The sequence below is a fragment of the Bubalus kerabau genome, chromosome 4 (assembly GCF_029407905.1).
Source record: "Bubalus kerabau isolate K-KA32 ecotype Philippines breed swamp buffalo chromosome 4, PCC_UOA_SB_1v2, whole genome shotgun sequence".
Classification (NCBI taxonomy): Eukaryota; Metazoa; Chordata; class Mammalia; order Artiodactyla; family Bovidae; genus Bubalus; species Bubalus kerabau.
Genome location: NC_073627.1, coordinates 40,051,817 through 40,074,381, shown reverse-complemented (window position 1 = coordinate 40,074,381; position 22,565 = coordinate 40,051,817). Strand labels below are relative to the sequence as shown.

The following is a 22,565-nucleotide window of genomic DNA, read 5'->3' as shown; positions in this document are numbered from 1 at the left end:
GAAACCATAGCTATCTAAAATGACAGAAAGACTTAAGAAGGCATGTTTAAAGCAACCAGGTTACTGCTGATGCAGATATTCTAGAGATTATACGGAATTCTGATGTGTTCTGGTAAAGCGTTCAGTCATAATTCTAGTTATTATCTGAAAGTGCTGTGCATCACAGCCGTAACCTGGTTCAGACTGTAGTGAGGTTTAGAAATGAGAGAGCCTCATTACCGCCCCCCCCACCCTGCCCCCTCCACTAAACATGAGCAGCCCTGGAAGAGGGGAGGAGAAGGGGCAGGGGACATCAGCCCTGGAGTGCAGGCACCTTGAGGCAGGGAGCTCCGAGGGGGGGCCTCAGGCATTTCATTAAGAAAGACCCGTCAGCACCAGATCCCTGGCCATATCCACAGTCATACCACCTCCATCAGCCCAAAGCGACCTGTGGACAGATGGGGCTAAAGGCTGGGCTGGGCCAACACTGGAAGAGAGGAATGGAGGGCAAGTCCCTTATCCCTCCCTGAGACTCAGTTTTTCCCTTCTAAGAAATGGGCTAAAGGGTCTCTTATGTCTCTCACTTATGACCTCTGGATGCTCCATCTTCTCTGCCCTGGCCAGTGAGTGTAGGGCAGTCCCTGCCTGAGCAGGAGAGGGTCAGGAGAACTGTGGCTGGGGAGACTGCAGCAGCTATAATTAGCTGCCTGAGTCACCTCGTAAACCTGTGTTCTCACCTGCTGGACTCTCTCACAGGCCTGGCCCTCCCTCTCTCAGGGATTCGGCTTCCTCACCTGGGAAGGGCCTCCCAAGCCCCGGCACTGACTAGAATGAACTTTCCTGGGAGATAGTGCTGGCCTGGGGCCACAGGGCCCACCCCCATCCAGGGTTTGCTGGCTCAGCCCCTATGAGACACCTGGGCCCCATCCCTCTCAGGCTCTGGGGCCTTCTCATCCCAACCTGAGCTCCCATCACACTGCTGCCCTGGAGTTCACATCCCCAGGGCCTGCTAGAGGTGTCAGGAGCCTCACCTCTGCCCTGGGCAGCTATGAGTGTCCGCCCTCCCTGAGACCCCCAAACCTCGGTGGAAGGTGCCCACTTCCATCACAGCCTGTGCTCTCACACACTCCCAGTGGCCAAGAGCTCACATCCAACTTTGCCTCCCCTGCTAGAGGCCCAAGCTTTCTCCCAGTCCCAACTGAGACCAATCAGCAAAGGGCAGGCATGGCCCAGAGGGACCCCTGAGGTCCTCGCTCTGGGCCCCCTGGGACCTTGGAGAGCACTCGATACCTGTGCGGCAGAGACTTATCTGGTGAAGTCCAGGTGTGGCAGTGGCTGCCTTCTTCTCAGATCACCGCATGTCCGGGGCCCAGGGCGCCCCGGCGGGACTACAGCCGAGGCGGCGAGAGGCTCTCATCGTAGTCAGAGGGATGGCTGGAATGAAGTGTCAGAGGCAGAACTGGCTGGGTCACCTGCCCGTGGTGCCAGGCAGGCCACGCCCACCAGCCACAGCTACAGCTCCGGCCCACCGCCCACGTGCGCTGCCTGAGTCACCCCCACGCCCACAGGGCAGCCTCACCCCAACCCAGGAGAAGACCGGGAGATGGCAGGTACCAAGACTAAGGGTCTGGTCCAACTCTTCTCTGGTATTTGATGCTTCACATCACGACCCTCATCACATTTACTTCCCAAGGATGCTGTGAGAAGTCAGAGATCCTGCTGGTAGGAAGGCCAAATGAACTGAGTGCTCAGGGCCAACCCTGGAAGGCCAGGCCACCACCAAGGGTTGGCCCACTGACCCCATAGTGGCCATCTCCAAGGCTTGGTTTCCATCCTTCAAAACCTGGGATCAAGTCCCCTTGGAGACAGAAGTCTCCATTCAATGCTTCCCAGCAGAAATTATGCACCACAGACCTGGGTGTCAGACAGCTTCACCCCTAGACTGTATGACCTTGGGCAAGTCATTTCTCATGAAACTCCATTTGTTCATTGTGAAATGTACATAATAAACCCACCCTGCAGAGGTACTACGTATTGTTACATGCAACAATACGTAGAAAGGGCTAGAACAAGGACCAGAGCACAGAAAGAACTCTATAAACAATGGCAGCTATGAATTGTTTTTGTTTTATCCTGCATTCAACTGCCAGGCCACCTGCTTCCAAGGCTGGAGCATCAGGGGAGACTCTGAGCCCTCCCTCCTCGCCCAGGCCACAGCTGTGAGGAGGGTGGAGCAGGGCTGGGGCAGCCCTGACGGTCTCTGCCTCACTCAGGAATTACACACCTGTTCCCGCAGGCGAGACAGGACTGGGATGGAGCAGGAAGTCTCTGCTGACAGGGACAGCGCCGGTGAGCCATGTGGCAGGGACTTCCTCGGGTGCCGTGGGGACAGGGCCCTCCATCTCTCATCAACACAACCTGCCAGGCCTGGGCCGAGGCAGGAGGCAGGCCAAGCTTCTGACCATGGGACAGCAGGACCTGTGGCCAGTAAGGGGCAGAAAAGCTGGATCCGTGGCTGACAAGCTTCAGGTGTGGGTGAAGAGGGGGGCCCCAAAGCTTCCCAGGTGATCCAGTGGTAAAGAATCTGCCTACTAATGCAGGACACACAAAAGACACAGGTTTGATTCCTGGGTCAGGAAATTCCCCCGGAGTAGGAAATGGCAACTAACTCCAGTATTCTTGCCTGGAAAATTCCAAGGACAGAGGACCTGGTGAGCTACAGTCTAAGGGGTTACAAGGAGTCAGCACAACTGAGCACATGCGTGCACGCGCACGCAAGCACACAATCCAAGCACACATCCCAGCTTCATCACTCCCTGAAACCCCATTAAAGCCCCATCTTAGATCAAACATAGTCTGTCCTCTATGACTCCAGTAATTGCCCCTCCTGACTCAGCCCCCAGCCCTTCCAGCTTGCTCCTCCCTGACTGCCTCTGAGCCCTAAGGGTGGAGCTGTTGCCCAACTTGAGTATTTGCATTTTGCCGTGTGTGTGAGCACATTTTCTCAAAGGCCAGCCATTGCCCCTGTCTCCCTCCCAAAGGCAAGCAGTATGCCCAGCATGGAGAAAGGGGAGCCCCCTCTGCTGTGTGTGGAGTAGGGGCTGGTCTGCATTCAATCCCACTGAATCCAACACATCATGGGAGCCCACACTGGGAGGCCAGGCAGGAAACCAGGGCTCAGTGTAGGGTTCAGAACTGGGAAAAGTGGTCTCCACCCTCAAGGAGCTGTGAGCCATAAGGGAGCCAGGCTCGGGTAGAAAATCTAACCCCACCAAACAGGTTAGAGGACAAAAAGGACTTGGGCTACTCAGGAGGAGGAAGCGCCTCTAATGGGGGCTGGGGGAGGGATTCAGTGAAGAATTTTTGGGTTGGACTTGGAAGGAGGGAGTGATAGGGACAGAGTAAAAGGACAAAGTAGGTGATTAAATCACTTCCCTGGTGGCACAGTGGTAAAGAATCTGCCTGCCAATGCAGGAGACTCAAGAGACGTGGGTTCGATCCCTGGGTTGGGAAGACCCCCTGGAGGAGGACATGGCAATCCCCTCCAGTATTCTTGCCTGGAAAATTCCATGGACAAAGGAGCCTGATGGGCTACAGTCCATGGGTTTGCAAAGAGCTGGACACAACCGCAACTGAGCACACACAGGTGATTAATGAATCCCACTAGGGGACTATGGGAGACCCCTGTAAATGAATGATTACTCAAGAAAGGTTTGCTTAGCCACAAAACCAAGCAGGCTTGCTTAGCAACAAAACCATGCAACAGAAGCATGAGACATGCCCCCAGACAACTAACAAAGGTGGCATGAGCCCCACATCCTGCCCAGTGTGCTCAGTAAGTTCGTGATTCCTAGGACATGTTCTCTGTACACATAAAACACAGTAATCTGTGGGCCTAGCTTGCCAAGGAACAAGAAAATTCCCTAGCTCAACCTGGAGGAGGAGCTGATGATGGAAGCATGATGTCTACTCAAGAAAGACAAAGAAGTTCTTCTCCTCCTCCCTACTTTTCCTTTGATTATTAAACTGTAGCCCACTAAGTTCTCGGGGCATGGTGTCTCTCACCCGCCAGTTTGTAAACCTCAGAAGCCTCCTATGCTAATAAATCACTTGTTATCGATCACTTTGCCTCTAGCCAAATTCTTCTCTGTGCAGAGACGTAAAGGTCCATGGTACTGAAATGATACCTAATGGTTTCTGGAGGACAGTCTAAACGGATGGCGTGACAGAGCAGAGACCTGGAGGCAAGAGACTCGGGCACATTGAAGGAGTGGTGACAACCTTGGGGAACGTCTAAACTCAGGGGGGCATCAGAGATGCTCTGCTGAGTCTGGCTTCAGCCACTGAGTGGCCCCAGGGCACTGAGTCGGGCCTGACCCCTTAAGCAGGTCTCTTCCCCACATCTTCCAAGCCCTGCAGACATCAGACCCAGGTTGTGGCCTCGCAAGTATCCCCTTCTCCAGGAAGGAGAAGGGAGAAGGGGATCTCTGTGGGGTGGGTGCAGCCAGGGAGGGACAGACCTCTTAGCCTATTCTGGGAAATGCCCCACTGGGTGCAGTGAGGGAAGGGGATGGGGACCAGGAGCCAAGCAGACCTCCATCAGCAGCCTCAGGCCTGAGTGGACCCACCTGAAGGTCAGTGGAGGGTCTGTCTATGTCCTGGTGGCCACAACTGTCTCTGGGCTAGCAGAGCTGAGCAGCCTGCCCTGGGGGATTCTGGGTGGTGGTGACTCACGCTACCTCCGAGTGATAGACAGCAGGGGACATGGGAATAGAGAGAGATCAAGAGACAGAAACAGACACAAAAAGATCAGGCTGGTTGCAGCTGTGTCCTCCTTTAAACAATGCAGGTTCACACAAAAGGTTGTAATCATTCCTTTTACAAAAGAGCATCCACAATATCCCTCTAGAACTAAGTCTGAAAGTTGATCCAATTTGCAGAAATTTAAAAACATCTGACATCTACGTGTTTTCTGAGGAAGCCCTACAAGTAAAGCAAGGATTCCCAAACCGAACCAGGAAGCAGAAGGCTGCACATCTCCCTTCTTACCCGGGGATAGGCTGGCATGCCCCAGCTGGTTCTCTGCCACTCAGCCTAGCATCACAGTCAAGTTTGAGCTTTGGAGTCCAATTTGCCTGGGGTCAGACCCAGGCATTGCTGTTAACTGGCTATGTAACCTTACTAACAGTCCCAGTCTCAGTTTTCTCATCTATAAAATGGAAGTAATAATAAATCTTCATGAGGTGTTAGGAGGCTTAAAGGATAATAAACATTGAGCACTTTATATAAATACTCCACGAGTTCTAGTCAGCAGTATTCCTCCACTGAGCTCTTTTGCTGTGGTCTGGCCAAGGCTCACTTCACGCCCAGCCCCTTCATCAACCAGATCCAGGCTCCTCTGCTGGACTTGTGTGTGGAGGTGGACGTGCTGCTGCAGAATTCGGAGGAGGGTGACCCAGTGTTCCCTCTGGATAGACCTCTCACAAAAGGACTGAAGCCTGGCCTCAGCTAATGTCATCCTTCATCTTGTGGACCAACACCCAACAAGTTAATGACTGGATAGCTCATTCCACACTCCACAGACATAACAAAACCCATTGGTGTCTGGGACAAAGTGCTTTTCTAGATCATTCCTTCTTAAATTCTAGTCCATAATATAGGAGTCTTCAAAATTTTCTAGAAAGGCCCAGCTTTGCAGCTATTTGCAGGCTATTCAATCTCTTGCAACTGCTCAGCTCTGCATGGTGGCACGACAATGGCCAGAGATGGTATATAAATGAATGGCTACATTGCTTGCTAATAAAAGTGTGTTTAAGAACTTCTCCAGTACTCCAGTGGTTAAGACTCCATGTTTTCAAAGCAAGGGATGTGGGTTTGATCCCCGGTCAGGGAACTGGGGTCCCACAAGCTGCAGGACACTGGCCAAAAAAATTTTTTTAAAGTTTACTAAAACAGGTGGCAGACCCAATTTGGCCCATGGCCCACAGTTTGCTAACTATGGTAGGAGGAGTGCCCTCACCCACAGGTAACAACTAAAGCATGACCAGAGGCTCCTAGCATTACAGGGTTCCACATATATGCACACGGGTACACACACATGCACACATAGACCACATGGAACCAAAGAGCTACACTGGCCCAATGACTGACACGAAGTTCACACTTGATATGACATATATGTTTATTTCTGTATTTATTTGATGGATGGCAAGTTGAGTGGAGATGGAAATAGGTACCACTGCAGGCAAGCAGGGACTATGGCCACTATAGATGGAAGATTATTAAAAAAATTCTTGCCACATGGTTTTGGGACATGGTCCCATACTTTTATTTGAACAGCAGGGATGGGGGAGCCTGGTGGGCTGCCATCTATGGGGTGGCACAGAGTCGGACACGACTGAAGCGACTTAGCAGCAGCAGCAGCAGAGCTAATATTTTTGGAACTATGATGCATCACATAGGAGAAGGGAGTCACTCCAGAAACACCTGGTTCTGGCAGAGCTGGGAAGGGGGCCAGGTTCCCCCACCTTCTCCAACTGAGCAACCATCACCATCCCAGACCACTCTGGACAGGGGAGATACTAAGCACGATTCAGACAGGCGCTTCGGCATTTTATCTCAAAGGAAGCATTTTGTTCTCAGAGGTGTTTCCCTGGGCTTCGCTGCCTTTCACTCCTAGGAATAGAAAATCAAAGGGGCATTGCATACGCGCATGTGGAGACTTCTCATTCGCATGTTTGATAAAGTCAGTAAACCCCAGAAAGCGAGATCCTTTTGTCTTAGGAGATGCAGCTGGGGACAGCGAAGGTTGGATGACTCTTCCTGGGCATCCAGCAACACCTCCCACAGCTTGTCCCGTGCGGTCCAGTAAAGGCTGGGAGGCGACGCTGGTGGGGCCAGGTTGCTGAGACATCCCTAGAGGCCCCTACATGCCCATCACCAGTGGCAGTGGGGTACCCAAGGCCCACAGGGCCGAGAGCACCCTGTGCAGTCCCTCACTTCTCCCCTAAAGCCGCAGAATCGTTGATGATCTCAGCATCTTCGGGCTTGAGGGACCCTGTGAAGTGCCTCAGGTGAACTTCTTCAGGCTGGGCAGGGTGCCTTTCTCGAGTACTTGCATCTCTTAAGAGGGGAACCAGGGCAAAGTTCTTCCAGTTCCTCCCTGCAACTGAACGATGACGAAACACTATTACTGCCCTCGTTGTTGTTTAGTCACTTCAGTTGTATCTGACTCTTTACAACCCCATGGACTGTACCCCGCAAGGCTCCTCTGTCCATGGGATTTCCCAGGCAAAAATACTGGAGTGGGTTGCCATTTCCTTCTCCATGGGAAATTCCCGACCCAGGGATGGAACCTGCATCTCCTGCATTGCAGGCGGATTCTTTACCGCTGAGCCACCAGGGAAGCCTAATACTGCCTTGGAGGCAGCAAAATGATACCAAAGAGTTGTTTGGCATTACCACCCTCTAGATTAAGTGGGGTGTAGGCACCTCAGTGCTTCCGAGACACAGGGATGGGGGCCGTTTCCTCTTCCCTCAGCTGCTCCAGGAGCCTCATCTGCTCAGGCAGCTCCTAAATTCCCCTCCTCGACTCCACCCTGACTTGCTTGTGGCCCCAGGAGAGTCCAGGGCTTGCTACTCTCAGCCTCTGTTTCTTCCCTGTCCACGAGAGAGGGAAAGAGGCACTGGGGCTGCCCCAGGAGTGACTCCACACCAGATCAGCTGCAGGGGGATGAACACCAGCCAGAGAATCAGGATCTGGAGCCCAGACCCCACCGGTGCACAGCGGATTGGGAACAATGCCAAGGGAATCATAATGACATTGGGCCCTGACGTGGGCTCTCATGTGTGGCCTGAAATCCCAGGAAGGCTCTGAGGAAGACCCCATTGTCACCCTCATTAGGATCTTCAGCCACTCCCCCCACCCCCGCCACAGAGTGACCCTCAGAGAAGTGACAGCCGAGAGGGACAGCTGTACAAGCTTTCCTCCCACTTGCGAGAGCCCCGGTCAGCCAAGCCCTCTGGCTGGCCCTCTCGGGTCTGATCTCTCTAGAAAGCCAGCCTAAATCATACCTTCTACCCTCAGGCCACAGTTCATTCCCCTCCGCTGGTGTCCTGTCCTGGCCACATCTCAAAGGCATCAGGAACATGGGAAGTTGGGCCCAGCTGAATTCTCCAGGTCCTGGGTTTCCCCCGGGCCCACAGGCTGACCCTGGCCTGCTCCCCAAGCCCCGTCTGATGCCAAGTAGATGGCTGGAGGAGGTTTTAGGAAAGGCATAGAAGCAGGGGGGCTCCATGGGGAGACAGGCCAAGTGCTCACTGAGACACCATCTCCTTCCTGCCTGGCTGGCTGGCTGGTGGGGAAACCCAACCTCAGAGACTGCTTGGCCCAGCTCCAGTTCCTGGGCCCTCAAAGAAGGCATGGGGCTCCCAGAGCCCACTTCCCTCAGTCTTGATGCCGAGACCCCCTCACATGCTCTCCCTGGCTCAGCCACTGACCACTATCTCCCCTGCCCTTTCTCTGATGCATTCCCCCACCCCTTCCCAATCACATGGGCTAAGTGGGTGCGGAGAGTTCCTCATTATTAAATGATCTCACTACTCATTACAGGAGTTTCCACTGTTACAAAGTTGATTAGGAAAGCAAAATCTTCAGGAAATGCTTCCTAATTAATCATATGTGTGAAACCAGGGAACCTCTAACCATCTCCTAGCCACACCCCAAGTAACATGAGTTGTGTGTGTATCCCTGCCACTGGGTCAATGGCTTTATTAATAGCACAGTGAATGAGCAATGCTGTAAACTGTCAACAATGTCATGCAGACACAACTGCAAAGTGAAACAGCAAATCTTGTCAAAGGTGCGTAGTTTCATGGAATCAATAAGAGCAATGTCAGAAGACTGTTCATATCACATGCAAAGCCATCTCTGAATGGCTCTGTGGTGAAGCTGGAGCAGTTAACAATTGAAAAAGAGAGCATCAATAAGTACTCTGACATGACACAGGGGATGCTTCTAATGAAACTCGGGGTGAGCAGGGGGAAGTATAGAGGCCTGAAAGAGGCCCTTGGGAAAACCGATGAAGCCCTTGAGTAGTTTTCCAAAAGTAAGCCTCTTAATAAAATAGATTTCCACTTCTAGCTCTGATGGCCAACCATCCTGCTGTAAACAGCTGTAAAACAGGACAAAATACATGCAGCAAATGTCTTCAGGCGTAAGACCACAGACTGAGAAGCGGCAATTGCTGAGAGAAGTGAAATTCACAAGGTGAGTCCGGTGATCGCCCTAAAGTACTCTCTAGGGACTAGTTCTCAGACTGTAGTGAGTTGGAGTCTCAGCAGAGTGTGGAAGTGCCTCTGAGCTAAGGAAGAAGAGAGCAGAGTTTTGAGCAGCTGAAGCTGCTAGAATTCCTGGGACAGGGTGCAGGAGAAGAAGAAGGGAGCTGTGGGGGTAGAGGTCCAGAAGTCTTTGGGCTGGGGTTCCCCTCAAGTACTTGGCTCAGAGTTAGTATACTTGTACAACTTATCAGAGAGTGGCTGTTGTGGGGTTGAAAGTGGGACAGAAACATCAGAATCTGAACAGTACTGAGCAATATTGGAGATCCAGTCCAACCAGGGGACAGGCCTCCTTACACCCTTTTTCTACTCTGAGGATCAAGTTAAAATACCAGAAATGCCCTACTTACTCTATACACACTAGAATAAGGTCTACTCAAGACCCACTCTAACTTCCGAGGTCTAGTGGTTAAGACTCTTTGCTTCCAATGCAGGGGGCATGGGTTTGATCCCTGATCATGGAACTAAGATCCTACTGCCCAGAAGCTCAGCCAAGAACAAAAAAAAGAGAGAGAGAGAGACCCACCTTAAAAAACCTAAAGTCAAGTGCTGACAAGATCCACAGTGGAAAGAGTCTGGAGGTCAAGTCCCACAAGTTTGATGGGATTGGTAAACATCTTGACATTTCCACAGATCTACCATAATTAAATGTTAAAGCTAAGCATACACAAGTTCAAAGTGATTCATCAGTAACTGAACCGCCAGCTAAAATGAAAATTCAATCAAAAGTCTCTACAACATATTATTACAATGCCCAGTATACAATTAAAAGTTACTAGACATACAAGAACAGGGAAATGTGACTCACAGTCAAGAAAAAACCAGTCAGTAGAAACTAACCCCAAGATGGCCCAAATGTTGGATTTAGCAGATTTAGTAGGTGGAGAATCAAAAGCAGCTATTATAAATACATTCAAAGAACAAAATGAAAGCAATCTTTTTTTTTTTGGCCACACCACACAACATTTGGGATCCTAGTTCTTAATCAGGGATCAAGCCCATGTCTCTTGCATTGGAAGAATGGAGTTTTAACCACTGGACCACCTAGGAAGTCCCAGGAAAACAATCTTAATGAAGGAACAGCTAAGGAATCTCAGGAGAGAAATGGAAACTATTTTTTAAAAGAACCAAATAGAAATTCCAGAACCAAATAGTCCATTCACTGAACGGGCTTAATAGCGGTTTGGTGATGACTGAGGAAAGGGTCAATGAACTTGGAGACAGATCAGTAGAAATTATCAAATTTGAGGGAAAATGAACAAAGCCTCAGAAGCCCACAGGACAATATCAAACGGCCCAACATGCCTGTAAAACAAAGAACATAGGGAAAATAAAGCGAAGTGTATATAGTCTCCAAAATTTGATGAAACATATTGATGTACAGATCCAAGAATCGCAACAAACCACAAGCAAGATAAAACCAAAGAAAAGCATACCTAAGCATGTTTTAGTCAAAATGCTGAAAACCAAAGATGAAGAGAGTATTTTGAAAGCAGTTGAGGGAGTGAGGGGAGACACTACAGAAAGGAGAACAGCAGTGCAAATTATGGGTGATTTTTCATCAGAAACAACAGAGGCCGGAAGACAGCAGAGAATCGTAGTTTAAGTACTGAAATTAAAACCAACAACAAAAGGGGACTTCCCTGGAGGTACAGTTGTTAAGACTCTGGGCTTCCGCTGCAGAGGGTATAGGATCAATCCCTTTTTGAGGAACTAAGATCCCATACACCCTGGGGCACAGCCAAAAAATAATTTTTAAAAAATTAAATTAAGATTAACAATTAAAAAGCAACAAAAACCTATTAACCTAGAATTCTGTATCTGGGAAAATATCCTTCAAACATGAAGAGGGAATTAACATTTTCAGGTAAACAAAAGCTTATGTAAAACTGATCTATAGAGATAGAAATTAGATAGTTACCTGGGATGAGGAGGGTGGAATTGACCACAAAGGGACATGAGGGCCTTTCCAGGGTGATGGAAACAGTCTATATCTTGAATGAGGTGGTGGTTGCCTGAGTGTGTGGTGGTGGTTTAATTGCCACGTCCTGTCCAATTCTTTTCGACCCCATGGACTGTAGCCCAGCAAGCTCCTCTGTCCATGGGATTTCCCAGGCAAGAATACTGGAGTGGGGTGCCATTTCTTTCTCCAGGGAATTGTCAAAACTTATCAAAGTGTATGCATAAAATATGTGCATTTTATCGGATGCAAATTGCATCTCAATAAAGGATATTTTTAAAAAGTTTGTAAAATAGAAAAAAATGAGCTTCTCTATGAAGCAATAGCAAATCTAAAACCTGCATTATCGTGCTATCAGGCAAGTTTGCCTGAAAAATCATGCCTTTCCCCCAATGAACCAAAACAAGAAAAAAAAAACCTATCAACATTTGATTCATTCTTTGTTCATTTAAGAATTAGCAACAATAAAAACAAAATTAGCAACATCAGCAAAATGGCAAAGTAGACAGCTCCAAACATGCATGCTGCCACAAAAACATTTTTTTAAAGGCAGAAACTTTAGAAGCAACATAGTTAGAACTCTGGGAAACAGCCCAAGGTTTTCAGAAACCAAGAAGATGCTGACTCAAGAAAAAGGCAACTTAAAAATGATAGGGAGTGGGTAGGAAGGAGGCTCAAGAAGGAGAGAATATATGTATACTTATGGCTGATTGGTGGTGTTGTACGGCACAAACCAACACCACATTGGAAAGCAATCATCCTCCAATTAAAAATAAAAAATTAAAATTAAAAAATTAATTTAAAAAAAAGAAAAGATATAGAAAAAATGGTAGGGAGCTAAAATTAGAAAATTCTCTAAAAGAAAAAAACAAAGCAGAGGGAATAATCTTCCTGACATTGGACTGGATTTGACAATGATTTCTTGGACATGACATCAAAAGAACGAGTAACCAAAGAAACTAATAGATAAATTGGTATGTATACTGATAGCTGATTCACATCATTGTACGGCAGAAACTAATACAATATTGTAAAGCGATTATCCTCCAGTTAATTAATTTTTAAATATAGATAAACTGGGCTTCATCAAAATAAAAGCTTTTGTACATCAAAAGGCAATTCACAGCATAGAAAAGATATTGGAAAATTATATATCTGATAAATAATTACATTTGGCAGATTCTAAGAACTCCTATAACTCAACAATTTAAAAAAAAATTTTTAATGGGCAAAGAACTTGAATAGGCATTTCTCCAAAGAATATGTATAAATGGCAAATAAGCAACTGAACTGAAGTACTTGAAAAGATGTTCAAAATCATTAGTCATTATGGAAATGCAAATCAGTGAGACACTACTTCATACATGTTAGGATGGCTATAATCAAACAAAAACAGGAAATAACGAGCTGCAGGTGAGGATGTGGAACCCTGGTACATTGCTGGTGGGAAGGTGAAATGACTCAACCGCTTTGGAAAACAGTTTGGCAGTTCCCCCAAAACGTTAAACATAAAATTAACATATATCCCGCAATTCCACTACCATCCCAAAGACTGGGAAGCAGAGAATCAAAACGAATCTTGTACACTAGCCCGTTCACAGCATTATTCACACTAGTCAAAAAGATGGAAACAATTCTACTGTCAGTGAACAGATGAATGGATAAATAAAATACAGTATATACATACAATGGAGCACTATTGAGTCAGACACAAAAGGACAAGCATTGAGTAATTCCTCTTACATGAAGTACTCAGAATAGGAAAACTCCTAGAGACAGAAAGTAGGTCAGAGGTTACTAGGAACTGGGAGGAGGGGGAAATGGGGTTAATTGTTGAATGGTACAGAATGTCTGTTTGGAATCTTGAAAACGTTTTGGAAATAGATAAGGGTGATGTTTACCCAACATCGTGGATATAATTAATACCACCAAACCATAGGCTTTGAAAAAAAATAGCTAAAATGGCAACTTTCATGTTACATATATTTTACCACAATTAAAAAAAAAAAAAACTAGAAGAATTAGTGCAGGGTTGTAATTATAACTCAAAATGTGTTCAATATAAGAGACTAGGTGTGCCTCACTTTTAGGTGAGTATCTTCCCCTGGGCCTTTCATTTCAAGTCTACTCTTAAAATGTTTGCCATTAACGGTTTAAAGACCTGGTTTCTGGTAGTGGTTCTCCGCAGGGCTCCTCTGCTCCCACTCTTCCCTCCTCTGCCTGCCTGCGTGTGAAGAGCCAGGTGAGAGTCCCTGTTTGCGTCTGTAAGCCTCGCGTCGCTGAGTGCAGATGCTGGGTGTGAGGACCAGGAGGGCGGAGACAGGGCAGCCCACCGGAGGCTGGATGTGGACTGACAGCTTCCTCTGGGGCACGGATGACCAGGGACCCTGGCAGAGCCAGCAGGTACGGGGCCATGGAGCTGTGGGCTGTGCGGGCATGCGTGAGCCCCTGTGACTGAGTGTGCGGGTGGCTGACCCCCGAGACTGCTCCAGGGGGTGGGGGACCCCAAGGCTTCACCTGCCCCCCTTCCCCTCGCACCTCACCTCGGCTTGACCGCAGGGAGAAGCTCAGGGTGCGCTTGATGCCCTCACAGTTGCCCGGGTCTTCGTTGATGATGCCCACGTTGGTGTTCCAGGTGGTCCAGTTCACCTCGTCCACCCTGCGAGGAGATGGGGCAGCAGGGAGCTGGCGGTCCACAGCCCCGCAGTCCCAGCGTCCCCGTAGACCAGGATGGGGAGACACAGCTGGTAAGAGGAGGGCCCAGAGGGGCCTGCCTTTGGTGTTTGCTTTTGCCAAGTGCATCCATGCTAAGTCGTCTCAGTCATGTCCGACTCTTCTTGACTCCATGGACTGTAGCCACCAGGCTCCTCTGTCCATGGGGATTCTCCAGGCAAGAATACTGGAGCGGGTTGCCCTACCCTCCTCCGGGAGATCCTCCCGACCCAGGGGTCAAACCCACTTCTCTGCTGTTTCCTGCCTTGGCAGGAAGGTCCTTTACCACTAGCGCCACCTGGGAAGCCTGCCACACCAATCAGCTTGCTGCTGCTGCTGCTGCTAAGTCGCTTCAGTCGCTTCCGACTCTGTGCGACCCCATAGACGGCAGCCCACCTGGCTCCCCAGTCCCTGGGATTTTCCAGGCAAGAACACTGGAGTGAGTTGCCGTTTCCTTCTCCAATGCATGAAAGTGAAAAGTGAAAGTGAAGTCGCTCAGTCGTGTCCGACTCTTCCCGATGCCATGGACTACAGCCTACCAGGCTCCTCCATCCATGGGATTTTCCAGGCAAGAGTACTGGAATGGGTTGCCATTGCCTTCTCCGACCAAGCAGCTTACAGGATCTTAATTTCCTGACTAGGGATCGAATCTGGGCCCGCAGCAGTGAGAACACAGAGTCCCGACCACTTGGACTCCCAGGGAACTCCAGGGAGGAGGAGGCCTGCCTTTTCGACACCACCTCTGAAGATGTGTCCTCTGACTACACCTTGGGGCCCAGGGACTTTAAAGACTGGATTCCTAGTTCTGACTCTGATGGCTAGGTGACCCCTTCTGGACACCTTGTTTTCCAGTATTTCACATCTGGTCCCACAGTCTGGGATCTATGATGGGTCCCCTGTACACACAGCCAACCCCAGGGGAGCCCCTGTACCTATAGCTGGCCTTGGGAGAGTCCCCTATGCTCATGACTGGTCCCAAGAGACCCTAAGAAAGGCTTCTGTTCCCACAGGTGACTCTAGGTGATTCCCCAGGTTCATACTAAGCCCCAGAATGGCCCCCTGTACCTACAGCTGGTTCTGGGTGGGTCCCCATGCCCACAGGTGAGCCCTGAGGCCGATCTCTGTCCTCACAGCTAGCTCTGGGTGGGTCCCCATATCCGTATCCCCAAGCTTTGACCCCTGCCTCAGAAATTACCTGAAACACCACCTGTAGTCGTCCTTGCCATCAGGTGTGTACCCCACCTGCAGCAGCTTGCCTGAGCGAAAGGCCTTCCTCATACACTTGAGGAAGCTCTTCTCCGTGTCGAGGATGGTGATGGCTCTCTGCAGGAAGGAGACACAAAAGGCAGAGGGCAGAAGGCTCATCCAGGGCCACCCCGGCTACCAGTGCCACCTGCCAAGATCAGTGTCTTCAGGGGCTCTCCTGTCCCTGTACCTCCAGGATGGACGTCCAGTACCCTCTGCACCAGGCTTGGTCTTCACAGCCCAGCAGGTGCACACTCCGTGGATGGAGCTCAGACCTGCACAGGTACAGCCAGCCCCAGACCCTTTGCCCGAGGAGCTCAAGGAGGGGCAACATAATGTAGCAGTTAAGAGCAGAGCCTCAAGGGTGAGACTTCCCGGGGCTGAGTCCTGGCTGGGCTACTTACTGGTTGCCTTGGAGACAGATGGCTAACTTCTCTGTGCCTCTGTTGTTGTTGTTGTTTAGTCACTATGTCGTGTCTGACCCTTTTTGGGACCCCCATGGACTGTAGCCCGCCAGATTCCTCTGTCCATGGGATTCTCCAGGCAAGAATGCTGGAGTGGGTTGCCATTTCCTACTCTAGGAGATCTTCCCGACCCAGGGATCGAACCCACATCTCCTCCATCTCCTGCACTGGCAGACGGATTCTTTACCACTGCACCACCTGTCAAACCAGTGCCTTCATCCAAAATCGGGGCTAGTGAGAGTGCCCTCTTGGTAGCAGTGTTATAGGATTAAAGACAGCATGTAAGTAAGACACTTAGAACAGTACCTGGGGTAGAGTACTAGTAAGAATGATGCTTTTATTATTAGTTGGGAAGGCAGAGAAGGACTAGGTAGCTCAAAAATGCACTTGTCAGGGGACGTCCTTAGTGGTCCGGTGGCTAAGACTTTGCGCTCTCAATACAGGTGGTCCAGCTTCGATCCCTGGTCAGGGAACTAGATCCCACATGCCGCAACTAACAGCCTGCATGCCATGTGTAGCAACTAAGACCCAGCGCAGTCAGAAAAAAAAAATACAGCTCTCAGGGCCCATCCCATCTTAGCTGCTCCCAAAGTCTGGCTTCTGGTGCCCAGTCGAGACCGAGATCCTCTGAGACAGGCACCCCATGGGGCTGAACCCTCTGTCTCCTCCTCCCAGGGACGGCCCAGCCCACAGTAGACACAGAGTCCACCAACACCAGCTGGTGACCCTGGGCAAGCACCCCTGCAGGAGGAGCCAGAGGGGAGACAACTGAGGGGACGCTGCTGCCTGAGCCCCCGGTCTGGCTGGGCTGTCTGTCCCCTCCCCAAAGAGTCCCCCGTGCACCCAGCTGTGTTGAGCAGCAGCCAGAGCAGCTGACTCCCTGGTGCTGCAACTCACCTGCAGCTTCCAGATGTTCTTGCTCTCCTGCGCAATCTTGTTGACCGTCTCGCCCATGAGGGCGATCAGCATGTTGAGCAGGAGGATGTACGTGAGAATCACGTAGGCCAGCAACAGGATGACAAAGACAGCCTTGAAGTCATAGTTCTCGGTGAATTCCAGGTCCCCCATGCCGATGGTGAACTTGAACAGCTCCAGACACGTGGAGTACAGGCTGTTGTAGCTGTCGGCCGACCGGCAGCCGTGCCCTCGCCACCTGTGTGGCGACGACTCGACCGACACAGAGTCATTCTTTTCATCCTCAATCAGCGTCACCACCGCTGGAGGGCACAGGGAACATGTGGCCGGATGGAAGCCTAAGACCCCAGGGTCCCCAACCCGCACACCCAGTGCCCCAGGATGGGTCCACAGCAGGAACTCTGGCTTGGCCATGTGGTGTTTTTGTGTGAATTTAAAAGGAAAAAAAAAAGGTACTGCCTTCTTCAGAACTATCAATTTGTCATAATCTGCTCATTGCAACTAGAGGGAGCCTGTGTGCAGCAATGAAGACCCAGCACAGCCAAAAATAAATGAATTGATTTAAAAAACCACAAAGTTAGCATCACTAGAAAGGGGCAGACAGACATCATGGGATACCTGATATAAGGAAAACACACATTCCTTCCTTGAGATTTTGACCAAAAATGCACACCTGAATCTAACTGTGAAGGAACATCAGCCAGACCCAAACCAAGAGACACTGAAAAAACTGCCCTTTACTCAATCAAAATGTGACGCTCACAAAAGAGAAGGAAAGATTGAGGAAACTGCTCCAGGCTGAAGGAGACTAAACAGGCTTGACAAGTGACTGTAATGTGTTATCTGGGATTTTCCTTTCTATAAAAGACATTATTAGGACAATTGGTGAAATTTGAAGAAGGCTGGAAGATTAGCTAATAGTCCAGTATTGATGTTAATTTCCTGATTTTGATCATTATGCTGTGTTTATGTAAGAGAATGTTCTCGTTTTCAGGAAATACACACTGAAGTATTTAGTGGTAAAGGACTGATCATATCTGCAATTCTGTTTTGTTTTTTTTTTATAAGTATGGTGTAGTGTGTATCCGCCTGCAACGCAGGAGACCCCGGTTTGATTCCTGGGTTGGGAAGATCCCCTGGAGAAGGGATAAGCTACCCAGTTCATTATTCTTGGGCTTTCCTGGTGGCTCAGATGGTAAACAATCTGCCTGCAATGCAGGACACCTGGGTTCAATCCCTGGGTTGGGAAGATTATCTGGAAGAGGCCATGGCAACCCACTCCAGTATTCTTGCCTGAAGAATCCCTGTGAACCGAGGAACCTGGTGGGCTACAGTCCATGGGGTCGCAAAGAGTCAGACACGACTGAGAGACTAAGCACACACTATGTATGTGTGTGTGGTGTGTGTTTGTGTATGTAGTGGAAGAGAAAGTGATTTTTTAAATGTGGTACAACAACCAGGGGAATCTGGGCAAAGAGTATAGACATCTTGTGCCTAGGGTGGGGAGGGAAGTTCAGGAGGGCAGGGACACATGTACGTCTATGGCCAATTCATACTGATATACGGCAAAACCCATCATAATACTGTAAAGTAATTCTCCTCCAATTAAAATAAATCAATTAAAAAAAATTTTTTTTGAGTCAAGATGCAACTATACCACAGGCAAGCAGCACTTTATACCTCTAAAATGACCTAAAATCTTTTATGAATCAATTTCCAGGTTCTCCTCCTACTATTATTTCAGTGTGCTCCTTGTCCATCTGCTCTGTCACCTGCAGACACACACCCCAGCGGGCCTCTCCCCACGCGACCCTGCAGAGTCCTCAGGAAACCGAGGTCAGCGGGAGCCCCGGCCTCCCACCAGCCCCGACCACACCCTTTACCTGTGGAAAACCCGAACAGGAACACGAGGTACACAAACATGAAGCGACACAGGTCTCTGAGGATCATCTGCAGGAGAGAGTGGGCTTGTCAGACCCTCCTCCAGGCCAGGAGGGGCCAAGGCAAGCACGAGCGCTGTGTCAGCCTGGGGGTCTTCCTTGAGCCCACGTGAAATCAGAGGGCAGACAGCTAGGTGTGGTTTGGTGGTTTTCAGCTCAGGAGTCATGAGGGACTTACTTCTGGTGAGAAAGGGAGCCTGGCAGGTGGGGGTGGGGGTCAAGTTTCAAGGGCGCCCCCAACCCTGGGTCAAGGCCAGATTGCCTGATTGTTGGGGAATTCTCTGGGAAAGTGGGTCTTAAAGCAGGACCTTCCCAGACAATGCAGAGAGGAGGGATGGAGTTTGTGGGGCTGGGTCCCACACCCCCAGGAGGTAGTCAGGCTCTGCGGAGGAGCCCTGGGGCACTGGCACCCACCTTCTCGATCATGACGGCATAGATGCCCATCTGCTGGAAGCCGCGGGTGTAGTAGAGCATGTTGGTCCAGCCCATGGCCAGGGAGAACACCATGGAGGCCACATACTCCTTGCGGTGGCAGAAGTACAACACCACGGTCGCCAGCATGAACAGCGACTGCATGAAGCTGAGAAGGAGGGACAGCAGGCCCTGTCCACAGGCACCCTCGCAGACAAGACCCCAGATGCCCGGCGTGCATGCGTGTTAAGTCCCTTCAGTCGTGTTCAGCTCTTTGAGAACACGTTCAGCTCTGTAGCCCAGCAGGCTCTTCTGTCCATGGGGATTCTCCAGGCAAGAATACTGGAGTGGGTTGCCACGCCCTCCTCCAGGGGGTCTTCCCGATCCAGGGATCAAACCCGCATCTCTTATGTCTCCTGCGTTGGCAGGTGGGTTCTTTACCACTAGCGCCAACTGGGAAGCCCCAAGATGCCAGGACCTCCCCTCAAAGGCCATAGGGGGAGGTGGGAGAGGGGATGGCCATCCTACCTCCTTTAGCCCATGAGTCTCAGTAGGAGCGATATTGTCCCAAAGAGGCAAAAATCAGTTCCGGGTGCTGGTGGGGGGATAGGAGGAGGAGTGCATGTGCAAAATCTTATTCTCTTTACACACAATGCACAGATATAAAGATGGTACCTCCCTGGTGGTCCAGTAGTTAAGAATCCACCTGCCAATGCAGGTTCAGGGGTTCAATCGCTGGTCAGGGAACTAGATCCCAGATGCCACGGGGCACCACAACTAGAGAGTAGCCCCTGCTCACTGTAACTAGAGAAAGCCTGAACGTAGCAGGACCCAGCACAGCCAAAAGTAAATAAATAAAATTTTTAAATAAATAAATATAGTACATAAACAGATATACAGCATATCTGTGGTAAGAGAGTTCATGGGAGGAGCAATTAGGAAAAAAGAAAAGGAATCTAAAGGCAACAATGTAAACAGGCTGAAAAACAGGGCTTTAGCTCCAACAACCTCCCTACCCTGTTCCTGGGAACAATAGCCTCACTGTCAGCAGAGAATCTAGGAGGCCTAGGCCCATGAGGAGAACAGGCTGTGAGCTCCCAAAAAACCACAGGTAAGAGTCTGCTGGTCACATCCTCAAACTCAGGAGCAGAGCCAGGGAAGGTGTCCTTTCTTCTCCTCAGTCTGGTGGGGGCTGCCCATCAGAGGCCTGGACAGGCTTAGAGGACATCTGGGCAATCCCATGACAGGGTCTGCTCAGTGGTGCCTTCCCAGATGGATGGATAAAAGGATGGGAAAAAGGAACAAGGGTACATCTAAGTCTGACTGTAGACCACGGGAGCCTGGGGAACAGGTTGGTCATCCCCTAGTACCTGGAACATACCTGGTGCAAAGTGGACCCTCAGTATTCACTCACCCAGGAAAGGTTTACTGGGTGCCTTCCATCATGCATTCAACATGTTTGTGAAGCCCTACTAGGCTCCAGGCCCAGTGTATGTGGGAGAATGAGTGAGAATGAGCTGACTGCTGTCATCCCGGGTCTCATGGCCAAAAGATGCCATCTGCTACAGAGGCATAAGAGTCAGTATCACTTACAAAAGCATCTCACTATAGCTGTCCACAAACAAGGTCTTCAGCGACGGCCGCCTTTGCAGGAAATACTGAATCTGCAGGTAAACAGAGAACAAGATCTCAGGAAAGATTAAACACTGAGCAACTAGAATGTTTTCTAAACAGCACCATGATGTACCACAGAAGTGCAGCGAAGCAAAGATAATGAAGACAGTGGAACAGCCTGGGTCAGACTAATAGGGTAATGTTGTATGACTCGGTCAGGAGAATTTTTTTAAATAGAGTGAAATTACAACTGTATCTAGAAGTAAAGATGGGAAGGAAAACCACCAAAATAATATCAATCGCTCTGCTTGAATGATGGGATTGGGCGATTTTTCCCCCTCCTTTCTAATTTGTGCTTTTTCTAAGTTTGAATTGAAGTAAAAGTTCTTTAACCAGCCTCCACTGAACTAACTCATTGGATAAACCAGTGCTCTTCACTCTCTGAAAACATTTTGCCTGATGCCCATGGTGAATGCTCCTCTCCGGGACGCTCACACGCTCCGTGCCCTCCCAGTGGTTAATCCTGTTTGCCAAGAAAGTGGCCTTTGCAAAAAGTGGCCTTTTTGCCCACTGCACTTGCTGCTGCAGTTTCGTACTTTATGGTAATATAAACCATGAGTGTGAAAACAAAGACGGTTGTTTCTGTGAAGACAGAGTCCAATGATTAGGAAAGACTCCTTAAAGATGAGCTACTAAAAAACAGAGTGTGGCTTAGATCAAAAAGATTAAGGGGGAAAAATCATCATAATCTCAAATTCTGCATTCAGAATCCTTTGTGCATGAAACAGTGGTCTCACATGTATTAGAAGAATGGCCCAGGAATATGCATATTTGCGGATTTTAGTTAAAATGATTCCAGAGACTTCCCTGGTGGTCCAGTGGTTAGGACTTTATGCTTCCACTGCAAGGGGCACAGGTTTGATCCCTGGTCAGGGAACTAAGATCCCACAAGCCACATGGCATGGCCAAAAAAAAGGGGGGGGGTCTTTTAAAAATAAACAAATAATAAAATGGTTCCAGTATATACATATTTCATTCTTCTGAGCTTTACTGAACTGTTTCAATTAATTAAACAGCTACCAGTCACGATCCCATCTCTTAAGAGACTTGCACTCTACCTCTGTAATTAAAATATTACGTTCAGTGGACAGCCCTGACTGCCTGTCTTCAAGTGTGACTGACCTGGGCCTGCAGGGGAACACACTGGGCAAACCAGTACCCCCTCCCCAGCCGTGAATGCCTGAGGGCTCTCATCTTAACCTAGGCATCCCTAAGTTTCTCAAGCAGGGCCATTCCATGGTTGATGCATTAAAAAGTGGGTGAGCCACGGCTATATTTAAAATGGATAGCCAATAGGGACCTACTGTATAGCACAGGGAACTCTTCTCAATGTTATGCGGCAGCCTGGATGGGAGGGGAGTTTGGGCGAGAATGGATACAGGTATATGTATGGCTGAATCTCTTCGCTGTTCACCTGAAACTCTCACGTTATTAATCAGATATACCCCAATACAATATAAAAAAGTTTTTTAAAACAGTGGTGAGCACTGAATGAGTCTCTTGGTTTTTTGTTTAGGTGATAATGGAAACTCACAGCGTGGGAAGGAATGCTTACCCCTCGGGAAAAAAAGTAGATACCACCTGCCACAGAAATAATCTCTCCAGTGATTCGGAAATAGTCCCCTACAGTGTGTTTTGGCTTAAAGGGAGGCTGCAAAGGACAAAGAGATTAATGATTCCACTCACTCACTCATTCATTCATTCAACAAACGTTTACCAGGTGCAAAGCCTTGTGATTAAGACCCAGCCCCTTCTGGAGAAGCTTAGTCTCCATCAGGAGAGACCCAAACAAAGACAATGCATTACTATGGGGACACTTGCAAGGAGATGGGACCTGATTCCCAAGTGGTAAGAGGAAAGCCTCCAGGTGGTAAGAGGAGCATCCCTGATGTACTGTGCTGTCTCTCGGATGATGCCCTAGTCTAGAGC

General features: G+C 49.3%; 1 protein-coding gene across 1 annotated transcript in view; it reads right to left on the bottom strand.

Moving 5' to 3' along the window:
• LOC129649455 (transient receptor potential cation channel subfamily V member 3-like) overlaps positions 1–22,565 on the bottom strand; it is a 58,052-nt gene that overhangs the window by 28,980 nt on the left and 6,507 nt on the right. The window contains exons 8-14 of the mRNA XM_055576890.1: positions 22,192–22,287; positions 20,556–20,626; positions 18,966–19,131; positions 18,495–18,561; positions 16,594–16,913; positions 15,183–15,310; positions 13,819–13,934 (exon numbers count right to left, since the gene is read on the bottom strand). Coding sequence (XP_055432865.1) covers positions 13,819–13,934; positions 15,183–15,310; positions 16,594–16,913; positions 18,495–18,561; positions 18,966–19,131; positions 20,556–20,626; positions 22,192–22,287 — 964 coding nt within the window. The remainder of the gene's footprint in view (positions 1–13,818; positions 13,935–15,182; positions 15,311–16,593; positions 16,914–18,494; positions 18,562–18,965; positions 19,132–20,555; positions 20,627–22,191; positions 22,288–22,565) is intronic.